The following is a 26,390-nucleotide window of genomic DNA, read 5'->3' as shown; positions in this document are numbered from 1 at the left end:
AATCTGCTGGATATTGCCAGCATTTTGTGCTTTAATTTCATGCTTGTGATATGGAATGTCCTCTTCCTCCATCATCTCACTGTGTGGTACTAGACCACAGGCTAGAGTCAAGATAGTTTTACTGTCATATGTTCCGACCCGGAAAAATGAAATTATTTTCTATTGCGGCATGGTGGCACAGAGTCAGAGACTCGGGTTCAATCCTGACTACGGGTACTGACTGTACAGAGTTTGTACGTTGTCCCTGTGACCTGCGTGGGTTTTCTCCGACATCTTCGGTTCCCTCCCACACTCCAAAAGCATTAATTGTCCCTAATGTGTGCAGGATAGTGTTAGTATGCAGGCATCGCTCGTTGGCAGCACACGATATTACTCAAAAGCAATGCCCCCAAGTCTGTGTAGGTTAGATGAACCAGGAGAGGACCTTCAGCAAAAGTCAAATGGTTTGCAGGGATCTGTTTCTTGTGAAAGTCTGCTGGAAAAAAAAAGGCCCAAACACTTTCAGAAAACCCAACAAGCATCTCGTAGATCAACCTGCGGACGGACAGATCCTGTTTCACATTAAGACTGAGATTAATTAATTTATTGCTCACTGTCTGGTCTAAGACTAAGTGGTTTGGTCATATGGTGACTTAGTTAAAGATTAAACGTTATGAGTGAATTAACCGCTAAAATAAGCTGTTTTGATTCCCCTGAATGCATCGGGGATGATATTCACAGTCAGGTTCATAACCTATTCCCTTGAACCTGTACAAAGATCTCCCAATGAGGAAAGACTGTGTGGGGTCATCATTACAAGCGTCAAAAATCATCAGATATGAATTAAAAAAAATATGATTGCTGACAGCCTGGGTGGTGTATTTACTACTAGAGTTCAATAATTAATAGTTGAAGGCAAATATCTGCTGATGGGACACAAACGTTTGTGGTGTTTATAGATGGGAGGAAGGGTTGTCACATGGAAGCAATGTCCAAGAAGGCACATAAATGCCTCTACTTCCTTAGAAGGATTAAGAAGTTTGGCATGCCTGCAAAAACCTTCATTAACTTCTATAGATGCGCTATAGAAAGCATTTTAGCGGGATGCATCACAGCATGGTTTTGTGATCAGCTCCATCAAGACCGCAAGGAATGGCCGTTGTGGTTGTGGCCAAGTCCATCACGCAAACCAACCTTCCTTCCAAGGCTGCCAGCATAATCAAGGACTAGTCTCATTGAGATAGACATAGGCAGTAGGTGCAGGAGTAGGCCATTCAGCCCTTCGAGCCAGCACCGCCATTCAATGTGATCATGGCTGACCATCCACAATCGGTACCCCGTTCCTGCCTTCTCCCCATATCCCTTGATTCCGCTAGTCCTAAGAGCTCTATCTAACTCTCTTTTGAATGCATCCAGTGAATTGGCCTCCACTGCCTTCTGAGGCAGAGAATGCCACAAATTCACAACTCTCTGCGTGAGTGGCACCCCATCTCATCCCGTCCACTCCCTATTCTCCCCTCTCCCATCTGGCAAGAAGTACATAAGTTTGAACATTCTGTACATCCCAGCTGTTATCAGGCAACTGAATGGTCTTCTCACCAGCTAGAGTGCAGTCCTGGCCCCACGTCGACTTCACTGCGGATTTTAAACTATTTTTAATCAGACTATGTAGGACTTCATCTTGCACTAAACATTATACACTTTATTCTGTATCTGTACCCTGTGGACTGCTTAATCGTAATCTTGCCATTGATTGGATAGCACCCCAAAAAAAAAGGTTTTCACTGTACCTCGGTACATGTGACAATAATAAACTAAACTAAACTAAACACCGGGATGTGAGGACTTACTACTAGAGAAAAAGGCCTGGTCGTGGAGGTGATGGAGAGAGAGCTCAACATTGAGGCGAGCTCACGACTCGTTGAGGTGTGGGCGTAGGGGTACAGAGGGAGGGCCTCTGTTGGGGACTGAGCATTCTGCATCAGAAAGGTTTTTTGTGGCGGGGGAGGGTGGGGGGGGGGGAGAGAGGAGGGGGAAGGAGTGTGATGAAAACAGACAGGTAAGTGCTGAGGTCAGACCTAGGATCTGAGAGGCGCAGATGGGTGGAGGGAGGCTTGGGTGAGGCCCTGTGGGGGGGTGATGGGGGCTCAGAAGGAGAGGGAGTGTAAAAGGTTGTGTAAGGTGTAAGGGTGGGGATGGGAGAAGTAACATTGTTGGCATTGGGGGAAGGGCAGCATGACCAGTGGAGCCATTATTGAGTTTCCATGTTGGAAGGGGGGGAGTAGTAGGACCCAGGACATTCAGTCCGCATGATGCAGTTGGAGCCTGCAGTGTGGAGGCCCCCATGCTGCGACTGGGCCATCGAGAACGTAGGGGGGACCCAACGGAGGGCCATCTGCTGCCACGTGCAGCAGCAGGCAGTAAATAGGAATATCAGGTGAACATTTGTAACTTAGTCGGCACCAGACATGTGGTGACACTTGTGTACAGCCCAGGTGAGGTCTGCTGTATGATTTTACCGGGTTGTATGCGAAACAAAACATTTCACTGTACCTAGGTACATGTGACAATAAAATATCATTGAATCATTCAGTGTTCCTGGGCAGACTTTAGTGTACTGTCATTAGGAAGTATGCTCAAAGATTTTCTTCCTTATCTCTCACACCATTCCCTGTACTGAGATGGTTGTACTTGCTGTGTATTTGTTTTAGTCAGATTAAAAACACATGATGTTTCATAATGTTTTTCAGACCATCTCCCCATATAAACTGGATCTTCTGCAAAATGCGGTCGTGCACTGTAACCAGTATTGGAGACTCTGCCTACTTCTGAAAACTAAACTGTTTGCACATTAGACAGGCCCCTTCACTGTCCATTTTCAAAACTAGTCTTAAAACCCTTTTCTATTCCTTGGCTTTCGACCCTGCATGAGACTTTGCTCCTGTTTTAGTGTTTCTATTGTTTTTTATTGTTTTTACTGTCTTTTAATGTTTTATTGTTTTGTTTTATGTTTATGATTAGTCATGTACAGCACTTTGTTGCAACAGTGGTTGTTTTTAAAGTGCTCTATAAATAAAGTTCAGTTCAGTGCAAGAGCTCAGCGTTATCTTTGTGCTTAAGGTGGGGAATGTTGTATTCATCACTTCATGGTTTGGATATATTGGTTGGGTAATGCGCTGGTAGATGCTCTTAATTAAGATGATTACCAATTTTCTTCACTGCACTCGTTTCGCTACTTATTCAAACAGCTTATTGGCTTTTGGTGTACGTGTTCTCCCGGTTGCCAAACATTTTAACTCCCCTTTTCATTCCCATTCTGAACTTTCTGTCCTAGGCCTCCTCCAGTGTCAGAGTGAGGTCTCACGCATATTGGAGGAATAGGATCTCATATTTTGCTTGGGCAGTTTACAACTCAGTGGTATGGAAGTTGATTTCTCTAATTTCAAGTAACCCCTGCATTCCCTCCATGCTCCCCTCCCACATCCTACTAGTTCCACTGTTCACATCTCTGTATCCCTTCGTTATCACCTCTTCCCCAGCTAACAATGGGCCATCGTGGGCTCCACCTTTCCCTAATCATCTGTTGCCAGCCCTCGCTTTTTCCTACCTCCAGTTACCTCCCGTCTACTTTCATTCTGAAGAAGCGTCCCGACCCGAAATGTCACCCATCCTTTTTCTCCAGGAATGCTGCCTGATCCGCTGAGTTACTCCAGCACGTTGTGTCTATCTTTGATATAAACCAGCATCTGCAGTAACCTTTCTACACAGTTGTTTTGGCTTAGACAGGTATTTTGAGGCACAAACACAAGTCAACCACATTGCAGTGGAAGTCATGCTTCAGCCTTGACTGGACAATAGCTTTTCCTTCCTTTCTTGAAGGTTAATAGAAAGCCTGTTATGATTAAATAACTGTCAATTTGCATCATGGCCACATTTACTACAATCAGCTTACTAGAAATTGTTAGAAATTCCATTCAAATTCTGAAAATGGTGTGGTAGAATCTGGCATCTTATTCAGTGGAAAACTGCTTGAACAGTACAACTGCTGCACCCCTATAACCATCAATGTACACCAGCTGATTTACAGCTGACTGACTTCAGGGAGAGAATTGAATGAAAACGGACAGGTTTGTGGCGGTGATCCATTAGTTTCACTACATAATTCATAGTGATGGAATTATTATCTTTTGTCCTCAATATAAACAAGACTACTTTATAATTTATGACGTGTTTTGACCCTTGCTGAGAGTCACAACAGTGACTTGAGCTATCTTCTGATCCACTGTCAAAATGTGAGCAGCAGCGGATAGGTCAACTCTCATTGCCCATCTTTAGTTGACCTTGGACTGTGCCTTGCAGGGAACTAGGAGAAAATTGGTGTCACGTAAAAGGTCAGATTGAGTAAGGATGGGAGATTTCCTTTCCTAAAGGACATTAGTGAACCCAATCAGGCTTTTACAACCAACCGGTATTTTCATGGTTGCCATAAATGATGCTCGCTTTTCATCATAGGAAATATTATTGTAATTCTAAATCACACCAGCTGGGGCAAATCTCAGTTGATGTCTTGGGTGGCTGCTATTTGTATACATTGTGTATGCAAGCAAAGAATCTCACTGTGCTTAGTCACATGTGAAAATAAAGTATTCCTATTCCTAGATTTGAACTTAATGGTTTGTTCAGATGTTGCATATTCTCCCTGTGCCCACCTGGTGCACCAGGTTTCCCATCCCTTCACGTCCCAAAAAATGCATACACTTCAATGAATTACCACTTAGTGTTGCTATGTAGCAAATTGATTAAAGAGAAATTGACTGGCATGTGATTGAGAATAAATTGAAGGGTACTAGGAAATAAGGAGGGATGTCATACTGATAGGATTGCTGTGCTAGTAGTCGGCATGGGCCCAATAGGCCAAATGAGCACCTTGTGCTTTGTGGTCAGTAAAGCTAGTCTTACCCAGTCTGGCCCACATGAAAGTGTTCAATAACCGTTCCCTTCTGAAATGGCCTGGACAATGTTTACCAATCAATGTCAACATATGATCTTCCAAAGCACAGCGATTCAAGATGGCACCGCACCACCATGACGGCATGGTGACTCAGTGGTAGAGTTGCTGCCTTACAGGGCAAAGACCCGGGTTTGATCCTGATTACAGGTCCTGTCTGTATGGAGTTTGTACGTTCTCCCCATGACCTGCATGAGTTTTCGCAGAGTGCTCCAGTTTACTCCCATATTCCAAAAAACGTACAGGTTTGTAGGTTAATTGGCTTTAGTAAAATTGTCCCTCGTATGTAGTATGTAGGATAGTGTTAAGTGTGTACGGGGTGATTGCTGGTCGGCACGGATCCGGTGGGCCGAAGGGCCTGTTGCAGCGCTGTATCTCTAAACTAAACTTAAGTCGGCAATTAGCGATGGAAAGTAAATAATGGCTTTGTAAGCTTCAGAGTAACATAGATTAGCAGTGGGTTTTACTTTTACATGGCTTTGCAGCTGGAATATTATACCATAAACAACAATTAAACGGCTATATTTGTAACATCAGGTTATCGAAGAATAAAAAAACTGATTTTCCCTCAGCACCAAATAAAAAACGTGTTACCCTTTTACAATCCCAGCAACGTGTCCTAAACATAATCTTTTTTTCCCAATTCACACTGTTGGAATTTTTCACATTTCTCAGTTATTCAGAAATATCAATGTTCAATTTCTGGGACCATTCAAATTATCAGAATATCAGAATAAACACTTGCATGATTATTGCGCAACTCGTGGAGCTGCTCCCTCATAGCACCAGAAAGCCGGGTTCGATCCTGACCTTGGGTGATGTCTGTGTGGAGTTTGCAAGTTCTCCCTGTGATATTGTGGGTTTCCTCTGATTCCTCCTACATCCTAATGACCTGCGTGTTTGCAGGTGAATGGGCCGGTGTAATGTTGCAGGGAGTGGATGAGAAAGTGAGAAGACTTAGAGCTAGTGTGAACAGGTGATCAATGTTCTGTGTGGACTCGGTGGGCTAAAATCTATAAAAAACTAAACTGTTAGCTAAAGGGTCTGAAGAAGGGTCTTGTCCCAAAATGTCACCCATTCCTTCTCTCCAGAGATGCTACCTGTCTCGCTGAGTTACTCCAGAATTTTGTGTCTACCTTCGATTTAAACCAGCATCTGCAGTTCTTTCAAACATGAACTGTTAGATAAGTATGCTACATGGAAAGATATGATGTACCAACATAGAGCAATCCTAGACCATCATAGCCTGTGGTATTTGGGTTTGTGTCTACCAGCGGCACTATGCTTTGCTTTCCATTAAACTCTTGTCACTGTCATTACATGTACAGACAAAATATTAATTTAGTCCACACACTTTCACTCCTTGGAATCAACACCTTCTATTAAGATTATGTATCTACTCACTTCATTCAGGTCATCTTCTGGTGTTGCTGGTGTCCTGTCTGTTCTGTAGGAGGCCAAGGATGACGTTTCTGAATCCATCGATTCTTCATCAAACCCAAAACATGTTTCCACCACATGTCTCTGTGAGGAGAGGTAAAGAGAGCAACAGGGGGTGATTACCCTTTCCTCAAAACGGGTACAAAATGCAAGATAAAAGTAAGTAGTATGATTCATGTCTGTTTATGATCAGGTCTTTACTTTCTAGAGATTATACTTCAGCTCCACATCTGAATGGCATGAGTGTGGAACACTACAGAGTTAATAGGTCTGTGCAACTTCACAAATCAAAATAAATAAAACCTGAAAATGAAAAATATTCTGCAGATGTTTGAAATTTGAGTTAAGAACAGGGAAATGTTAGACAGGCAGCACCTATAAAGGAAACATAAAGCTCCTTCCAATTAGTTTTTACTTGTAGTTTAGAGATAGTGCGGAAACAGGCCCTTTGGCCCACCAACAATGCACCGACCAGTGATCCCTGTACATTAACATGTCCCTACACACACCAGGGACAGTTTTCACATTTACACCAGGACAGGGAGAATATCTCGGAGAAATCTCATGCAGGTCATGGGGAAAACACACAAACTCTGCACAGATAGCACCTATAGGCATGATCGAACCCAGGTCCCTGGCGCGTTAAGGCTGCAACTTTACAGATGAACTGTTTCCATCAAATGAAAATTTTTCCTATTGCTACTTAAATCGACACAATTCATTAAGTATTAAAGAAGGTACAAATTGGAAACCATATCTCTATTTTGTTTTGTTTTAAAGCAAAATGATTGGGCATTTTTAGCTGCAACAGGGATCATGTGTGGAACCACAATATAAAAATATTATGCATTCTATGAACCACCAAAGAACGATATCCCTTTATGCAGACACAATGTCACAGAAATTGGCAGCGCAGTGGTGCAGCTTGTAGAGCTGCTGCCTCACAGCGCCGGAGACCCAGGTTCGATCCTGACCTCGGGTGCTGTCTGAATGGAGATTGCAAGTTCTCTCTGTGACAGTGTGGGATTCCTCTGGGTGTTCTGGCTTCTACATCTCAAAGAAAGTGTGAGTTTGTAAGTTAATTGGCCTCTGTAATTTGGCCCTAGTGTGTAAGGAGTGGATGAGAAAGTGCGAACACATTAAACTAGTGTGAACACGTGATCGATGGTTGACGTAGACTCAGTGGGCCGAAGGGCCTGTTTCCATGCTGTATCATTCAATCAACCAAAATATTTTTCATACAAATCTATTATTGGTGAATTTACAAAGAAACATGTCATCAAGGTAAACATGTTGCTGATATTATTAGTTAACTTTCCTCAATCTGCATGGTCTACTAAAGAGAAGCAGTGCTACATTTCAGGTAAAAGACTGTCAGAAGTGTATTTGATCTGACTCATTAACACTATCTCTTTCCACAGTTCCAAACATCTTTTACTTCTGGTTTCCTGCATCCTCAATACTTTTTGGGCATCCGTGCTTTGATAAAAACTAGTTGAATTGTAGTGAATTCATACATTTTTTGTGAAAGGTTGCATCATTGCAATAACAAATCCATTAAGCAGATTTTGGCATCAAAAATGGGTTAAAAATCATCTCTCGACATATCAAGCATTACAATTTACCCTGAATGGAAAATAAACTGTTGGAGGCACTTAGTGGGTCAGGCAGCATCTGTGGTGGAAAATTGACAGATGACATTTTGGGTTTTGAACCTTCTTCAAACTGATGGAGAAGTGGAAAGCTGGTCGAACGAGGTGAGGGGAAGAGGAGGGGGAAGAGCTGACAAGTGTTAGGTGAATCCAGGTAAAGAGAGTTTTATTAGCAGATGAATCAACTTGGGGGTGGGGGGGGGGGGGGAGGTTGGAGAGAATGGAGATGGTAACCAAGGCTAGAGGTGATGTGAAGGAGACAAAGGGTGCAGAAGGTGGAATCTGATAAAGAAGCAAAGTGGGGAGTGAAATGTCGAACCAAATGGAGGGATGGTGGGAGGAGAGAATCCTGGAGTATGGAGGGGTGGGAGATAAACAGAAGGAGGTGGTGGAAGAGGAGCAATGGGATCGTGGGAGTGGAGAGTAAGCTGTCCAAGTGCGGAGTGGGGAGCTGGGAAGGTGAGAAGAGGAGGGTGATGGGATGTTAGCTGATGTTGGAGAATTCAATGTTCATGCCATTGGGTTATTGCCTCCCCAAGTAGAATATGAGATGCTGTTGTTTCAATTTGTGTATGGCCTCAGGGAAGGGTTTGTCGGGGAATGGGATAGGGAATTAAAATGGCTAGCACAAGCCTTGGCGGACAGGGTGTGAGTGTTCGGCGAAGCACTCACCTACCTTACATTTGGTCTCACTGATGTTGAGGAGGCCACATTAAGAGCCAAACACAATGGACAAGGTTGGAGGAGATGTATGTAACCCTCTGTCTCACCAGGAAGCCCTGTGAATCCTTCTCCACAGATCACTACCACCTTGGTTACCATCTCCACTCTTTTCTCCACCACTCGGCTGATCTTTCAGGCATCCCTCTCCCTATTTGGGCCCACCTCGCACTTCCTATATCTGGTCCCACCCCTTCCCCTCACCTCTTTCTGCCAACCATCTCCCATCTACTCCATCAGTTTGAAGAAGGGTCCAAACACAAAATGTGACCTGTCCATTTACCTCACTCAGGGTTGCAGTATGTGTAGTCTTTGCATCTACAATTTACCTTGATATGCTTTGCGTTTCGCTTGTGTCTTTTGCGGCGAAGCAGTCGCTCTCGGTCCTAAACAAAAACAGACAAGCACTGAATTGACCCAGAGATTCTTGGAAATCACGTGTCATAGGATCAAATACAAAAGGACAAAGCCAAGAGATTCAAATGAAAGGATACATCCCATTGGAACAATCCATCTGCCATGCATTGAGTTGTGTATACAGTTCTTTGTTCTGTTGAAAGACCTTAAATGCACAATGAAAACGGCTCACAGGCTAAGATGCACATTTGTGGCTTCTCAAATGCTCTGCATTTATTACTGCTCCAGGAATGGCTATCTCTGGACTGAGTATCTCTGAAGGTGCAAATGCTATGAATTTCCCTTTAATTTTCAAGATGGATTAAAAAAATGAACACTGTAGTGAGAGTGAACTGGCGTGCTGGAGTAGCTCAGCGTGTCAGCCAGCATCTCTGAGAAAAAGCATTATTTTTCTCCAGCGATGCTGCCTGACCCATTGAGTTACTACAGCACTTTGTGTTTATCTTTGGTATAAACCAGCATCTGTTGTTTTTTGTTTCTACTGTAGCGTTCTTATTATCCTTCCTAAGTACTCTGCACTACTGTTCCCCATTGGTTCTTTTCTACTTTTGTAACTAAATGCATGACATTTGTACGTAACACCCAATGAATAGACCAAGGGATGCAGCTGATTCAACTGTTCACTGAAACATTCTATAAAACACCAGTGTTTCCTTCTAAATAACCGCAGCAAGGAAAGTTGACTATTTTTCCATTATTCAAAGTTTTAAAAAATCAGCAAAATGATGCTTCATTGTAGCATGGGCTGTGTTATATCTTGCTTTTCTTATAACTGGGAATCTTTACTGGAAATTCCACCTATTTTGTATCTACACTCCTTCACGCCGTCTACTTAGAGTCAGACAGCATGGAAACAGGCCCTTCTGCCCAACTTGCCCATGCAGGCCATGGTGCCCCATCTATGCCAGTTCCACCTGCCCGCGTTTGGATCATATCCCTCTTAACCCGTTCTAATTCATGTACCTGTCCAAATGTCATTCAAATGGTGCTATCATACCTGTCTCAATTACCTCCTCTTGCAGTTCCTTATACCCACTACCCTCTATGAGAAAAAGTTGCACCTCAGGTTCCTATTAAATCTTTCTCCTCGCACCTTAAATCTATGTTCTCTGTTTCTTGAATCCCCCATTCTGGGTAAAAGACTCTGGCTAATACACCTCTATAATGCACAATGCACGGGACGACAGATGGCACAATGGGTTAAGTGTTCGGCTGGCAACCGGAAGGTAGCCGGTTCGAATCCCGCTTGGAGTGCATACTGTCGTTGTGTCCTTGGGCAAGACACTTCACCCACCTTTGCCTGTGTGTGAATGTGTGTGAATGTGTGTGAGTGATTGGTGGTGGTCGGAGGGGCCGTAGGCGCAGATTGGCAGCCACGCTTCCGTCAGTCTGCCCCAGGGCAGCTATGGCTACAGAAGTAGTTTACCACCACCGAGTGTGACTGAGGAGTGAATGAATAATGCGATGTAAAGCGCCTTGAGTATTAGAAAGGCGCTATATAAACCCCATCCATTATTATTATTATTATTATTATAAGATCAACACTCAGCCTCCGTTGCTCAAAGGAATGAGGTCCTAAGTTATCCAACTTCTCCCGAAAGCTCAAGCCCTCACATGCTGGTAATATCCTCATAAATCTTCTCTGCATTATTTTCATCTTAATGACCCTCAGGATTGGGATCATTTCCATTGCAAATGTATAGACACAATGCCTGTACTAGATGCTGCAGCAGCAATGTTATTAGTCACTGACCCTGATGAAAATGTTATATGTACTGTAAATATCCAACATTGTTTCATATTGTAGTAGTCTATAAATCCAACCCAAAGGCAAAGCAAGTCATGGTGTGCAGACAGAAATATACACAGATCTCAAGCATTTATCTGCAATTCCTTGATATACTTTTTAACTGAGATATTAGCAAGCTTTTTGTCTATCATGCCATTGTCTACCATGCCCACAGCTAGTTAATAGAAAAACAATCCTTTGCAACTGTTACCCTTGAAGTATTGATAGGTACCCAGCAGTAACAGAATGTTGGTGGATGTAATAATGGGTTGATCTTGCTGTAGGTCTACTGGTTGCTACAGTGACTCACATGCCAACTGGCCATCCTGACATACTCCATTCACACAGGAGTGTCTCTGAGCTTCCCATGGGGACATCACCTGGCCTCTTGTGGCAGGGGACAGCATCTGCTACCAGTGATTCACGCCAAGTTGACACGGGCAGTGCACATCCGCACTTTTTGAAGCTTCACATGAGCAGACCTAGCGTTGAACATGGAGGATAGACACAAAATACTGGCGTAACTCAGCGGGTGAAATTTCAGGTTGACACCCTTCTTCAGACTGAGAGTCAGGGCAGAGGGAAATTATAGATATGGAAGGGTAAGGTAATCAGATGATGATCAAGGAAATGTAAAATGGTTCATTGTTGGCTGAGGGGAAGGTGACAACGAGGCATACAAACAGTAAATTTATTCAAGAGGACAGTGAAACTAGTCATGAAACTAGGGTGGGGGAGGGACGGAGAGAGAGGAAAAGTAATGTTTACTTGAAGTTAGAGAAATCAATGTTCATAGTACCATTGGGTTCTAAGCTGCCCAAGTGAAATATGAGGTGTTGTTCCTCCAATTTCCATTTGGCCTCACTCTTACAGTGGGGGAGGCCCAGGACTGAAAGGTAAGTGTGAGAATGGGAGGGGAGTTCAAGTGTTTAACAACCGGGAGATCGATACATGATTGAGTGTTATCAATGCTCTCAAAATGTTTTGCAGATATACAACGGCTGAGGAACTGGGCATTACTTCAGTCATGATAATACACATGGGGTGCATGAAGGCAGATGTAATCCAGTTTCCATGCGTGAAAGTTGTGTGTAGCCTTTTACTTTTACTGTCTGACCTTTCCAACCCTCCCAATGTCCATCCATCTTCAGATCATTAACTCTAGCCTCTGCTAACTCTCCCAATCTTCAGCCACCTACAGTCAGAAAGGCTCTACACAGTGCAGGGCTCTAGTCCACCCTATTTATTCCAAATGTCATTGATTGGTAATCTTGGATCAAGTATGTGTGGGTTATCAACTGGGTTTTCCCCAACATGTTGGTTACCAGCAAACCACAGAAGCTCCAGCCACTCACCCTGGTCAAATCATCAATGATGTTTTGTTGTTCGATAACCTGAAGCTTTAAAAATTCAACTTCTTGTTCTTCATGAGCTTGGTCAAGATCATTTAAGGAGCGTAATTTCTTCAAGGGAAAATGGGAGCCGTTCTTATCTTTCTGTAGAAATACAAAGAAGAAAATGCATCAATCAGTTATAAATTATCTTTTGGAAAGCAATTATTCTCTTGCTTACATGAAATGGTAATGTTGTAGAGCATAGACCATAGTTTAATGACAGTCATAGTACTTCAGAGTATAACTACAACTACTAGCATTACTCTCCAACTGATTCTTTAAGGGCCTGTCCCACTGAGGGGACCTAATTTGCGAGTGTAGAAGAGTTTAGGAGAGTATGAAAAAGTGTCATGGTCGTGTTGTATCGCCAAAGTAGAACACTTCCTTCGATCTTCCTCGACTATGTAGAGAACCTCCTACGAATGTGTTGAAGACTTCCTTCGATCTCCTTCGACCTCCTTCGACTATGTTGAAGAATAGCTTCAGGAAAATTGGACACTGAATAGCGGAGAGTGAAGATGACCTCCTTCGACCTCCTTCGACTATGTTGAAGACTATCTATGACTACCTTTGACTACCTTCGATTACCTTCGATTGCCTTTGATTACCTACGAATAGCATTACGACCTACTATGACCTACCTCGACTAAACCTACGAGTAAAAAAAATATTGATTTTTTTCCATGGCGACCTTTTTTTACTTGTGGGCATTTTTCAGCATGCTAAAAAAAAGCCGCGATCTATCTGAGGCCTCGAGTACGCGGGCACCACTCTCGAGCATGAAGGAGAGTTATAAAGACATCCTAGGACCTTGTGTTGACCATGCTGCGAGCATGAGTTGAGGGCAAACTCATCTAAACTCGCCAATTAGGTCCCCGCAGTGGAACGGGCCCTTTAGGAACTGAGATCTAAAGAATGGGTACCAGATAGATTATGTATTTGGAACATTGAATGGTACCATGCAAGAATAGACCCTTAAGTCCACAATATCTGTGCCAAACATGATGTTGAGTTAAACTAAGCTCCACTGCCTGCATGTGGCCCATAGCCCTCTATTCCCTGCATACCCACATGCATGTCTAAAAGCCTCATCAATATGACCATCGTACCTGTGTCCACCACCACCCCTGGCAGAGTATTCCAGGCTCCTACAACTCTGTGTAAAACAAAACTTGTCCTGCACATCACCTTTAAACTTTCCCCTTCTGACCTTAATGGTCTCAAATCTGAGAAAAATGTTCTGTCTACCCTATCGATGCCTTTTATATACTTCAATTAGGGTATATGTTTTATTTATTTGGTAGGATTTCAATTCCATTCACATCTAAATTATTGCTGTGACCATAGACCCCCCTCAAAAAAAAGACCCCCCCCCCCCCTAACTAGTAGCTGTTCTTGTCTTCTTAGTAAACCCCTAGGGATAAAAGATAGTTTCCAGGTGGTGAGGCAACTGTTGAAGGCAATGATAAATCTCTTCCACAGATGGGCCAAAATATGGTTGATAGGATGGTTGTCGTGTTGCACCAGGTCTGCTCTTCATGCTGGGTTTCTGTAAGCTCTTGACACATGGACTTGAAATTCTTGGCACTGTCCAAAATGCTCCTTCTCCACTTTGAGTGGTCGTAGGCCAGAGATTCCCAGGAGTTAGTGGACATGTTGCATTATTTTCAGGGAGGCTTTGGCAAGATGGCGCCCAACCCAGGGCAAGATGGTGCCCAACCTAGGTGACTATTTGCGTGTTAGCTCCACAAGCAGATCCACAAACACATATTAGAATCACTCTACATTCTTAAATCTCTATTCCTACAGCAACATTTCTTCGACTATGATCTTAAACTTCTCTCAGATCTGACCTTGTGTCGATTCCCTTGTCATGTATCGATACACTATGAATGACTCGATTGTAATCATGTATTGTCTTTCCACGGACTGGATTGCACGCAACACAAGCTTTTCACTGTACTTCGGTACACGTGACAATAAACTAAACTAAATATTCAAAAATCATTTGTTCTATCAATCTGATGATCTTTTCCATGGACAGTGCCTTAGAGTGCCTGTTCTGACAATCTAGCATTGAGCAACAGAATATTGTCGCCTGTCCAAGCGTGTGGACTGAGTGCAATTGTCATCTCAGTGGTGAGAATGTTGGACGGGGAGAAGTTCACTTGGCCTGGAGGTTCACTTAACCTACCAGTAAATTTTAGAGGTGTAGGAAGCAAATGCAGGTACTGGTTTGAACCAAAGATAGACAAAAAATGCTGGAGTAAACTGGGCGGATTTTGTTGTGGCAGCTGTAGTGGTATTTTGCCAGTGTCTTGTTCTGCCTGCTGTGGATAGACCATGCCACAAGGGTCACAACTGCACAGCAGACCATGATTTTAATGCTAGTCTAAGGTCTTGTTCTTCAAACAGCTCTTTCCTCAGTTGCTCAAATGCTGTATGGAGGCATTGAAAATTATGGTGAGCATCATCATCAATGTCTGCCTCAGCTAAGAGATGACTTTTAAGATATAAGAAGTAGTCTGTATTTTCCAGGGTCTCAATGTGAAATCTTTTTGTCAGAGGACAGGGTTGCACAGTGGTGGTTGTATGGACTAAACCATAGTAACTCCTTTGGGGCGATTTGCTTCCCATTTCCCTGCTATTCCTAGTCAAACAGCTGCTTTCAGACTGAGATCAGTGATAAGGTCAAAACACGCACATAGCTAATTGCACAATTAAGCTTGTGTACAACCCTGCACAGCAATCCCAATACACCTTCCGTGCTGTTTAAGAGCATTTATCTTCCATTAAACCTATTCGAAGCACATTCTGAACTTTAATTATGAGGCAGTAGCACTGTGCCTTCCTGGCAACAGTACGTTCTGTGGTTAAACATATTACGTAAGGAATGACACAAAATGCTGGAGTAACTCAGCAGGTGAGGCAGCAACTCTGGAGAGAAGGAATGTGCGACGTTTCGGGTCGAGACCCTTCTTTGCATAATGGATGGTCATTTAAAAAAAAAATAGAATAACCACATTCCTATTATTGAGTCCAGATTGGAATATCAATACCACTTGGTATCTGGAATATGACTTGATATTTAATTTTCTTAAAGTATTCAGGTTTGTCACCTTATCCCAAAGATGTGCAGGTTAATAAGTTAATTGGCTGCTGTAAATTACCCCTAGTGTGAAGCAATAACTTTGAGGGATGGCCTTGTTTTTCTACATTAGACATATTTTTCTCATTGTGTTTCTGTGCAATCTTTATCTCCTTTCACTGTCTCATAGAATGTATGGGTAATTTATATCTAATTTATGTTTTAAGCACTTGTCTGAGTGTGATGCTACTTTAAGCAAGATAGTCACAGTACCTGTACGTCTGTGTACACTTGTGCATTCAACAATAAACTCGACTTATCTTGACTTGAACTTAATGGAATTGTGCAGAGAATAAAATGGTTAGGTGTAGGATTAATGGATGATTAGTGGTTGGTCCGGGCTCGATGGGTCACGTGCCCTGTGTCCATGCTACATTTCCTTACAACAAAATCAAACCAAATATGATAGATGTTCCCAAATAACATTTATTAACTGGTTTCTTCTGCTCCAACCTTCAGCCATTTTAAGTGTTGATCAAGTGTTTGTTTCAAGAATGGATCGACTGGAATTTAGAAGGATGAGAGGGTATCTTATAGAAACATATAACATTCTTAAGGGATTGGACAGGCTAGATGCAGGAAAAATGTTCCTAATGTTGGGGGAGCCCAGAACCAGCAGGTCACAGTTTAAGAATAAGCGGTAGGCCATTTAGGACTGAGATGAGGAAAGGCTTTTTCACTCAGAGAGTTGTGAATCTGTGGAATTCTCTGCCACAGAAGGCAGTGGAGGCCTATTCACTGGATGTATTTAAGAGAGAGTTAGCTATAGCTCTTTGGGCTAACAGAATCAAGGGATATGGGGAGAAAACTATGGGAGTTGTGTACAAGCCACCTAACAGTAGTAGTGGAGTTGGGGATGGCATCAAACAGGAAATTAGAAATGTGTGCAACAAAGGTAAAACAGTTATAATGGGTGACTTCAATCTACATATAGATTGGGTGAATCAAATTGGCAAGGGTGCTGAGGAAGAGGATTTCTTGGAATGTATGCGGGATAGTTTTCTAAACCAACATGTAGAGGAACCAACGAGAGAGCAGGCTATTCTAGATTGGGTATTGAGTAATGAGGAAGGGTTAGTTAGCAGTCTTGTTGTGCATGGCCCCTTGGGCAAGAGTGACCATAATATGGTTGAGTTCTTCATTAGGATGGAGAGTGACATTGTTAATTCAGAAAAAAGGGTCCTGAACTTAAAGAAAGGTAACTTTGAGGGTATGAGACGTGAATTGGCCAAGATAGACTGGCAATTGATTCTTAAAGGGTTGATGGTGGATATGCAATGGAAGGCATTTAAAGACTGCATGGATGAACTACAACAATTGTTCATCCCAGTTTGGCAAAATAATAAATCAGGGAAGGTAGTGCATCCGTGGATAACAAGGGAAATCAGGGATAGTATCAAAACAAAAGATGAAGCTTACAAATTAGCCAGAAAAAGCAGCCTACCAGAGGACTGGGAGAAATTCAGAGTCCAGCAGAGGAGGACAAAGGGCTTCATTAGGAAAGGGAAATTAGATTATGAAAGAAACTGGCAGGGAACATAAAATCTGACTACAAAGGTTTTTATAGATATGTGAAGAGAAAAATATTAGTTAAAACAAATGTAGGTCCCTTGCAGTCAGAAACAGGTGAATTGATCATGGGGAACAAGGACGTGGCAGACCAGTTGAATAACTACTTTGGTTCTGTCTTCACTAAGGAAGACATAAATAATCTGCCGGAAATAGCAGGGGACCGGGGGTCAAATGAGATGGAGGAACTGAGTGAAATCCAGGTTAGCCGGGAAGTGGTGTTAGGTAAATTGAATGGATTAAAGGCCGATAAATCCCCAGGGCCAGATAGGCTGCATCCCAAAGCACTTAAGGAAGAAGCCGCCGAAATAGTGGATGCATTAGTGATAATTTTTCAAAACTATTTAGATTCTGGAGTAGTTCCTGAGGATTGGAGGGTAGCTAATCTAACCCCACTCTTTAAAAAGGGAGCGAGAGAGAAAACGGGGAATTACAGACTAGTTAGTCTAACATCGGTAGTGGGGAAACTGCTAGAGTCAGTTATTAAAGATGGGATAGCAGCACATTTGGAAAGTGGTGAAATCATAGGGCAAAGTCAGCATGGATTTATGAAAGGTAAATCATGTCTGACGAATCTTATAGAATTTTTCGAGGATGTAACTAGTAGAGTGAATAAGGGAGAACCAGTGGATGTGTTATATCTGGACTTTCAGAAGGCTTTCGACAAGGTCCCACATAAGAGATTAGTATACAAACTTAAAGCACACGGTATTGGGGGTTCAGTATTGATGTGGATAGAGAACTGGCTGGCAGACAGGAGGCAAAGAGTAGGAGTAAACGGGTCCTTTTCACAATGGCAGGCATTGACTAGTGCGGTACCGCTAGGCTCAGTGCTGGGACCCTAGCTATTTACAATATATATTAATGATTTGGACGAGGGAATTGAATGCAACATCTCCATGTTTGCAGATGACACGAAGCTGGGGGGCAGCGTTAGCTGTGAGGAGGATGCTAGGAGGCTGCAAGGTGACTTGGATAGGCTGGGTGAGTGGGCAAATGAATGGCAGATGCAGTGTAATGTGGATAAATGTGAGGTTATCCACTTTGGTGGCAAAAACAGGAAAGTAGAAAAGGGGAGATGCAACGAGACGTGGGTGTCATGGTACACCAGTTATTGAAAGTAGGCATGCAGGTGCAGCAGGCAGTGAAGAAAGCGAATGGTATGTTAGCATTCATAGCAAAAGAATTTGAGTATAGGAGCAGGGAGGTTCTACTGCAGTTGCACAGGGTCTTGGTGAGACCACACCTGGAGTATTGCGTACAGTTTTGGTCTCCTAATCTGAGAAAAGACATTCTTGCCATAGAGGGAGTACAGAGAAGGTTCACCAGACTGATTCCTGGGATGTCAGGACTTTCATATGAAGAAAGACTGGATAGACTCGGCTTGTACTCGCTAGAATTTAGAAGATTGAGGAGGTATCTTATAGAAACGTACAAAATTCTTAAGGGGTTGGACAGGCTAGATGCAGGAAGGTTGTTCCGGATGTGGGGGAAGACCAGAACAAGGGGTCACAGTTTAAGGATAAGGGGTAAATCTTTTAGGACCGAGATGAGAAAAACATTTTTCACACAGAGAGTGGTGAATCTGTGGAATTCTCTGCCACAGAAGGTAGTTGAGGCCAGTTCATTGGCTATATTTAAGAGGGAGTTAGATGTGGCCCTTGTGGCTAAAGGGATCAGGGGGTGTGGAGAGAAGGCAGGTACAGGATACTGAGTTGGATGATCAGCCATGATCATATTGAATGGCGGTGCAGGCTCGAAGGGCCGAATGGCCTACTCCTGCACCTATTTTCTATGTTTCTATGTTTCTATGTCTATGTTTCTAAAGCAGGAACGGGGTACTGATTTATGATGTTCAACCATAATCATATTGAATGGCACTGCTGGCTCGAAGAACTGAATGGCATACTCCTGCACCTATTTTCTATGTGTCTATCCCTTTTTAATGAATAAAATCTTGTTGATATTGGTTCATTCTATGACATACTAGGTGTGATGCCTTGTCTGCCAATTATTTTTTTTGATTTACCTTTTCTATATGAATTAATTTTAGTTTTTAGTTTCAGAGATACAATGCAGAAACAGGCTCTTCGGCCAACCGAGCCTGCGCCGACCAGCGATTCCCGCACACGAACGCTATCCCACACACACTAGGGAGAATTATACCAAAACCTGTACGTCTTTGGAGCATGGGAGGAAACCGAAGATCGCGGAGAAAACCCACGTGGTTACAGGGAGTCAGTACGACAGCACCCGTAGTCGGGATCAAAGCCGGGTCTCTGGCGTTGCAAGAGCTGTAGGACAGCAACTCTACCACTGTGACACCTCGTTGTAATGCCTACATTTTCAAGCCTTACTCCATCATTGTTTACACCTCAGGTACACAAAAAAGCTGGAGAAACTCAGTGGGTGCAGCAGCAACTATGGAGCGAAGGAAATAGGCAACGTTTTGGGCCGAAACCCTTCTTCAGACTGAAGTCAGACAGACTGCTGCACCCGCTGAGTTTCTCCAGCTTTTTTGTGTACCTTCGATTTTCCAGCATCTGCAGTTCCTTCTTAAACACATTGTTTACACCTCAATGGCCAGGATTCAAGCCGCAAGGTGTCAACTGGAGAAAACACTGAGCAGGTCAATCATTTACTCCAATACCTGTACTCCACATAGAAATAGTAACTCAATTAATCAGCTTATGGGAATGCTCACTCATATTCTCATAATGCTACCCATCAGAGTGGAACTCAATTTTGATGTTAATTTTAAATAATTAAGTCCACACATAAAAAAAACTTTCGATAATCAAGAGCTAATTTTTTATCATTTTCTGTACATATTTTTTCATATACTACATTAGAAATGTAACATTAATGACTAATAATAATAACAACCCATTGCTTAGAAGAAGGGATGCATGAAATAAATCCAAGATTTTATATATTATGTGATTCCATTTCAATAAGAAAATAAAAACAATTGCAAAGGAGAATTGTTGACATACTACACGTGCTGCAAAGTTACAAGACTTCTCTGTGTTTCAGATCTGTTAGAGCATGGAGTACTCTAGTTTTGCTCAGTAATGTACCTTTGCATGCACAACACACTTAGATGCCACATCCCAGATTTTGGATCATGCATATATCATCCAACTAACTTAACATCCTAATTCCTTTGCACCAGTTTCCCCACGTTAAACAAAGTCATGCACAGGCGTCCTCCATGAAGACAGTCATACTCATTTAGAGTGACCGCTGATGATGATGATGAATTCCTTGCAGCCACTAATTCACCTCCATACTCATTCATGCCCCATAGTTCTGTCTCCTGATCAACACCAACAATCAGTTCTTCTTCCCTTATTCCTTGGTCTTGCAACCAATCTGTCCGACCCAACTAGTCGCTGCGACTGCACCTGCCACACCATCGCTCTTCCTCATAAACCTACCCAGGCAGTTCTGCTCTAACACAATGGTTGTGTTCCTAAGAAACCTCAGAGGATAATCACCTACCAATCATCTATCCAATTCCACCCTCTGTGAGTGCAAACAAAGACAAGAATAACTGCTCAGAGCTGATTAAATCCACATTGATCCATAGCAGATTCTTACAAACATCTATTAACCCAGGTCGAAGGTGGGAAATCACTGGGGCTGATTCACGTGCGACGAGGACCTGGGGAAGGTCAGAAAAGATGTGCCTTTGAGAACTTCAAATCCTCTTGAAACTAATCATCTTCAAACAATGCCTCAGGGCCCAGAGGAAGTAGCTGCTCCTCCTCCAGGCACCACAGGCAAACTGTTGATTCCTCTGCCAGAAATATTTATTCTCCGGTACACAACTTCTTCAAGACTCTCCCAAGACCTGGCAGGAGGTCTGTCATCTGGATTTCACTCAACTCAACTAATATTCTCTGCTTAATGTTTAAGAAGGAACTGCAGATGCTGGAGAATCGAAGGTAACCAAAAATGCTGGAGAAACTCAGCGGGTGCGGCAGCATCTATGGATACTCTCTGCTAATGATTTCCCTGCTCTCCTCAGCTCTTCTCTGTCCAAACTCTGCTTGGGGCTCATGGTGTCTTTTAGGAAAATCGGAATTCATAGATTGATCATAATAACTCAAGTACAAGTAACAATAACCAGAAAGGAACATAACTGAAATGTAGTAAGAGATGTCATTATTTTACTGGAAGGTGGAGAAATAAAGGTATGTCATACTTGGAAATTACCATTTCTGCATTTTCTCTGGAAAGCATTTTGAGCTTATCTTCCATGCGTTGCAAAGACATAGTCAAATCATCGTTTCTCTTAGACAGGCACTTGTTCTTCTCCAGGAGAGGTTTATATTGTTTTTCGGCTTCACGAATTCGCTTCAGCTGGAAAGACAAGGTCAAAATTAATTTTGTTTGACCTTCTGCCTTCTTACCGACACATCACTTAACTGTTTGATGTCCTCGGGCATTGCACAGTTCCGATTGTTGAATGGTGTGAACTAGTCACACCCTTGGGTCCAGTCAGTCAATAGTAATACGCTATCGAGATTGACAAAATTCAGTCAAATTAAAATCTATCCTTCCGTGTGTAGCGCAAAACACCAAACACAGCATTACAAGTAAGTACATAATGTTCAGATGTACTAAAACATATAAATTAACGGGTGTTATTTATAGTCATAATAATCTCACTGGCAGGTCAAGACTTTGCAGAATGTTTGTCTTACTATGAGAGACAAGGAGTCAAACATCATTATGATGTATAGAGCTTGGATAGAGTGGATGTGGAGAAGATGTTTCCACTAGTGGGTGAGTCCAGAACTAGAGGTCAGAGCCTCAGAATTAAAGGATGTTCTTTTAGGAAGGAGATGAGGAGAAATGTATCTAGTCAGAGGGTGGTGAATCTGTGAAATTCTTTGCCACAGAAGGCTGTGGAAGCCAAGTCAGTGGATATTTTTAAGGCAGAGATAGATTGATTGTTGATTAGTACAGGTGTCAGAGGTTATGGGGAGAAGGCAGGAGAATGGGGATGGGAGGGAGAGGTAGGTCAGCCATGATTGAATGGCGGAGTAGACTTGATGGGCGAATGGCCTAATTCTACAATTCCTTATGACCATATTATATTGAAGACCAATCACTGGGCTAACAGAACCTTACTTTCTTTCACAAGATCTAATGTTGGCATTGCTGAACGCACTTTAGGCACATCATCTGACAACATTGGGTGCTATGAACTGAAATAGTGTATTCTGCAAGTCTCAGATAGTATGCGTCAGGCATAGACTGTGGTTTATTGCTGAGACCACCCGATCAATGAGTCTTCTAATGGACACAAGGTGCTGGAGTAAGTGGCAGCATCTCTGAACAACATGGATAGGTGACGATCTTTGGAGCGTAGGAGGCTGAGGGAATACCTTATGAGATGTACAAGATCATGATAGGCATTGAAAAAGTGAGGACTCAAGGTTTTTCCCCCCAGAGTAGAGGATTCTAACACTAGAGGGGATAGGATTAAGGTGAGAGGATAGAGAATCCTCAGGTGCAACTTTTTCACACAGACAGTAGCCCGTATCAGATTAGATTAGATTAGATTAGATTAGATTAAACTTTATTAATCCCCTTATTCAGGGGAAATTCTGATGTCCTTGCAGCACACTAATAAAAATACAACATAGTATTCAAAAAGAAGTTCAACACAAAACATCCCCCCACAGTGGGAACCACTGTGGGGGAAGGCACAAAGTCCAGTCCCCATCCTCTTGTCCACCCAAAGTCGGGCCTATTGAGGCCTCCACAGTCGCCGCCACGGCGCCCGATGTTCTCGCCGGGTGATGGTGCTCCGGCGTCGGGAGAACCCCCAGCGGCTTGGGGTGCCAGGAACGGCCACCTTCCCACCGGAGACCGCGGCTTCCAAGCCAACAGACCGCGCCGGACGGAGCTCCGCACACTGGCGATCTCAGCAAGAGATCCCAGGCTCCGGGATGTAACGTTCAGCGTCGCAGCTGGCCGCTCCACAGAATCGCGGCTCCACGATGTTCTCATCTGCGGTCCCAGCATACTGGAGTTCCAGCGCGGCGACCCAGGAAAGGCATCGCCCGCTCCGCAATAGCGCTCCAGCGCTGCGCCGCCGCCAAAGCCGGTGTTCTGGCCAGGTCCCCTCAGGGAAACGTCACTCCAGGACCCGCTGGTAGGCCGCAAGGACAGGTCGAAGTCGCTGCTCGGAGGAAGGCAACCCCTCCGACCAGGTAGGGACTCGAAAAGCAGTTTCCCCCTTCCCCCCCACCACCCCCCACACATAAAAAGATTAGGCCCCCTGACTACACACTCAACGTACTAAAAATAATAAAAAAGAAGGGAAAAAAAACGGACAGCTGCAGGGCAGGCAGCCGTTCAGGACAGCGTATCGGGAACAAGCTTCCTAGAAAGCCATCGAAGCTGATACAATTACATCTTGAATTTGACATTTGGACAGATATATTGGAGAGACAAGGAACTGCAGATGCTGGTTTACAAAAAAAGACACAAAGTGCTGGAGTGACACGGGCAGGCAGCATCCCTGGAGAACATGGATAGGTGATGTTTTGGGTCTGGGCTCTTCTTCAGACTGATTGCAAGGTGGGGAGGGGTGATAAAAAATTCAAATAAGGTTACTAACTGCTTGATAGAAATATGTGCAGCATAGTTACATAACACTGTTAATAATTCTGTCAACCCAGTGATGGCCACACTCTGGAGCAAATCAAACTCTGGCTCACTGAGAGTTATTCCAGCAACTGTCAGAAACTACAGGTATATCACATGGGAATTTAGGCAAGGTTATACCCTGTGGAGAGTCCACTGCAATGGATCTCAGCATCCCAGTGGAACGTGTCTGCCTGCACTGATGCACTGTCTATGTTAATGGCAATGCAAAATACAACCAAATAGGTCAGCATTTGGCAAAATGCCAAAGTGGCAGGAGTCATGTCCATGGCTGGTAGACCCGGATGACTCTCGGATTATAATCAAGTGTCTACCTTCAGCTCAATGATGGACGATGGGCAGAAGGTCAAGTCCGTTTGGGGCAAGCTGACCACTTGCTCTGGGTGGGAGATTTAATCTGGGAAAACATTGAAGGAAACAGCATTCTCCCAATGACAGCCTGCTACCCATCGGAATGCACCCCATTCTTTGATAGCATGATACTAATATAGCCCATGCCTCAAATGATCCCTGAGACATGGATAATCCTCAGAATCACTGTCAGAGGAGGATGAGGGTACGAAATATAAATATATTCCTGAACTTCGGACATAAACGACCTACCAGTTCATTCCTTTCATCCACCAACAATGTGTTCCTATCTTCAAGTTTCCGAATGACTGAGTTAAGGTCTGCAATCTTGCGCTGATTTCTCCGCATGTCCTGGGTGAAAGAACAAAATTAACCCACTTGCAATACACACAAGCTCAACTAGTGCTGATAACATCATCTCTGGCCACTATTCCGCTGCTTCGTTCAGCTCATTGAAAGCAAGAACAGCAGCTGGACAAAACATAAAATGTGTGGCCAAAACATGAAAGCAAATGTTCATTTTCAGAACAAGCAAAGGTACTGCACATCCTGGTAACGTAAAAGGGGAACATAAGTTGCTGGGAACACTCAGAGCAGGTGCTAACATCTTCTCTTCTATTTTGTTAACATTATTTATAGTTTAGTGTAGAACAGAACATGCCCCTTGGCCCACAATATGTGCGTCAAAGATGATGCCAAGTTAAACTAATCGCTTCTGTCTGTAATGATCCATAACACTCTGTGGAATTATTTGCCACAGAAGGCTGTGGAGGCCAAGTCAATGGATATTTTTAAGGCAGAGATAGATGCTTGATTAGTATGGGTATCAGGGGTTATGGGGAGAAGGCAGAAGAATGGGTTTAGGAGGGAGAGATAGATCAGCCATGATTGAATGACAGAGTAGACTTGATGGGCTAAATGGCCCAATTCAGCTCTTCTCACTTATGACCTTATGACTTAATTTCCTATATATTCATATGCCTCTCTAAAAGCTTCTTAAACATCACCATCGTGTCTGTTTCTGTCATCATCTCTGGCAGCATGTTACAGGAACCCAATCTTCTCGGTGTAAAAAACTTGCCCTGCACATCTCCTTTAAATTTTCCCCTTCTAATCTTAAAGCTATGCCCTATAGAACATAAAACAAACGATTCATTTAATAGACAATAGTCAAGGAGTGTTAATAGACAATAGGTGCAGGAGTAGGCCATTCGGCCCTTCGAGCCAGCACCGCCATTCAATGTGATCATGGCTGATCATCCACAAGCAGTACCCCGTTCCTGCCTTCTCCCCATATCTCCTGACTCCGCTATCTTTAAGAGCCCTATCTAGCGAAATGAAATGTTCCAAACCTGGATAAAAATCAGTCAATGGGACTTTCTAAAGTGAACCTCAAGTTCTACCTTGCTAAGGAGGGAAAGATAAAGAATATATTAACGGGATAATTCAGGAAATGAAAACATTGGTGCAGCAAAGATCATTTTGTTCTCTATGGAATTTAATAATTTATTTGCACAAAGTTCAGGGAAATCCAAACAAAGATTATCAGTTTGAGAAAAGAGCTATTTAATCTTGAATTTTGAATTATTGTCAATTCATTATATACTCGAGAAATCCATTGATAGCTTTTTGGCTTTGCTCAATTTCTTACTTGAGCAGGTATTTAGTGACAGATTAAGAAATAACAAGTAGGTGAAATTATTTTTTTAAACAGACAACACAGATCAGAGAAATTGAAAAAATGTAAATATTATGCTTTGGTTCACATTCATCACTGATAGAACGCCTGATAGGCATGAATACAATACATTTCACATCTGCAGGATATCCAAATGCACCATCCCATTACTGATGCCATCTGTAATAATACTAGTAACGATTGCTTCTGCTTCTATATGACTATTTTACGATGCATTTTCATGCAGTCATCATCTCCACAACTAATGGTAATGAGTAAGGTAACCTCGACAGTCAATTTTGGTGATGTCTAAGGCTTCGGTATCAGTAAAAGATAATGAAAGGAATTAAAACAATGTCTTGAAATTGAAAGGTCATCATGAAATGTAACATTTCATCTAAAAGTTATTGCACCAGATAATGCACCATTCTTTCCCTACTGCAGTAGAGCATTAGCCTAGATAGTCCGTACGGACCTGATCAAACTATGGACCATGCACCTGGGCAAAAGGGTCCTCGTCCTAAACTGGATCCAGACTGCACAGAAAGACATCGAATA

The 26,390-nt window shown here is 43.0% G+C and overlaps 1 protein-coding gene across 6 annotated transcripts in view; it reads right to left on the bottom strand.

Annotated features, from left to right (window-relative positions):
* jakmip2 (janus kinase and microtubule interacting protein 2) overlaps positions 1-26,390 on the bottom strand; it is a 209,158-nt gene that overhangs the window by 53,899 nt on the left and 128,869 nt on the right. For all 6 annotated transcript variants that reach the window (XM_033029941.1, XM_033029937.1, XM_033029943.1 and 3 more), the window contains 5 exons: positions 24,407-24,505; positions 21,338-21,484; positions 12,361-12,501; positions 9,129-9,185; positions 6,392-6,511 (listed from right to left, as the gene is read on the bottom strand). In XM_033029941.1, the coding sequence (XP_032885832.1) occupies positions 6,392-6,511; positions 9,129-9,185; positions 12,361-12,501; positions 21,338-21,484; positions 24,407-24,505 (564 nt within the window). The remainder of the gene's footprint in view (positions 1-6,391; positions 6,512-9,128; positions 9,186-12,360; positions 12,502-21,337; positions 21,485-24,406; positions 24,506-26,390) is intronic.

Source organism: Amblyraja radiata, chromosome 11 (genome assembly GCF_010909765.2).
Source record: "Amblyraja radiata isolate CabotCenter1 chromosome 11, sAmbRad1.1.pri, whole genome shotgun sequence".
Classification (NCBI taxonomy): Eukaryota; Metazoa; Chordata; class Chondrichthyes; order Rajiformes; family Rajidae; genus Amblyraja; species Amblyraja radiata.
Note: the sequence above shows the minus strand (reverse complement) of the source record. Positions and strands in the feature narration are given on the sequence as shown.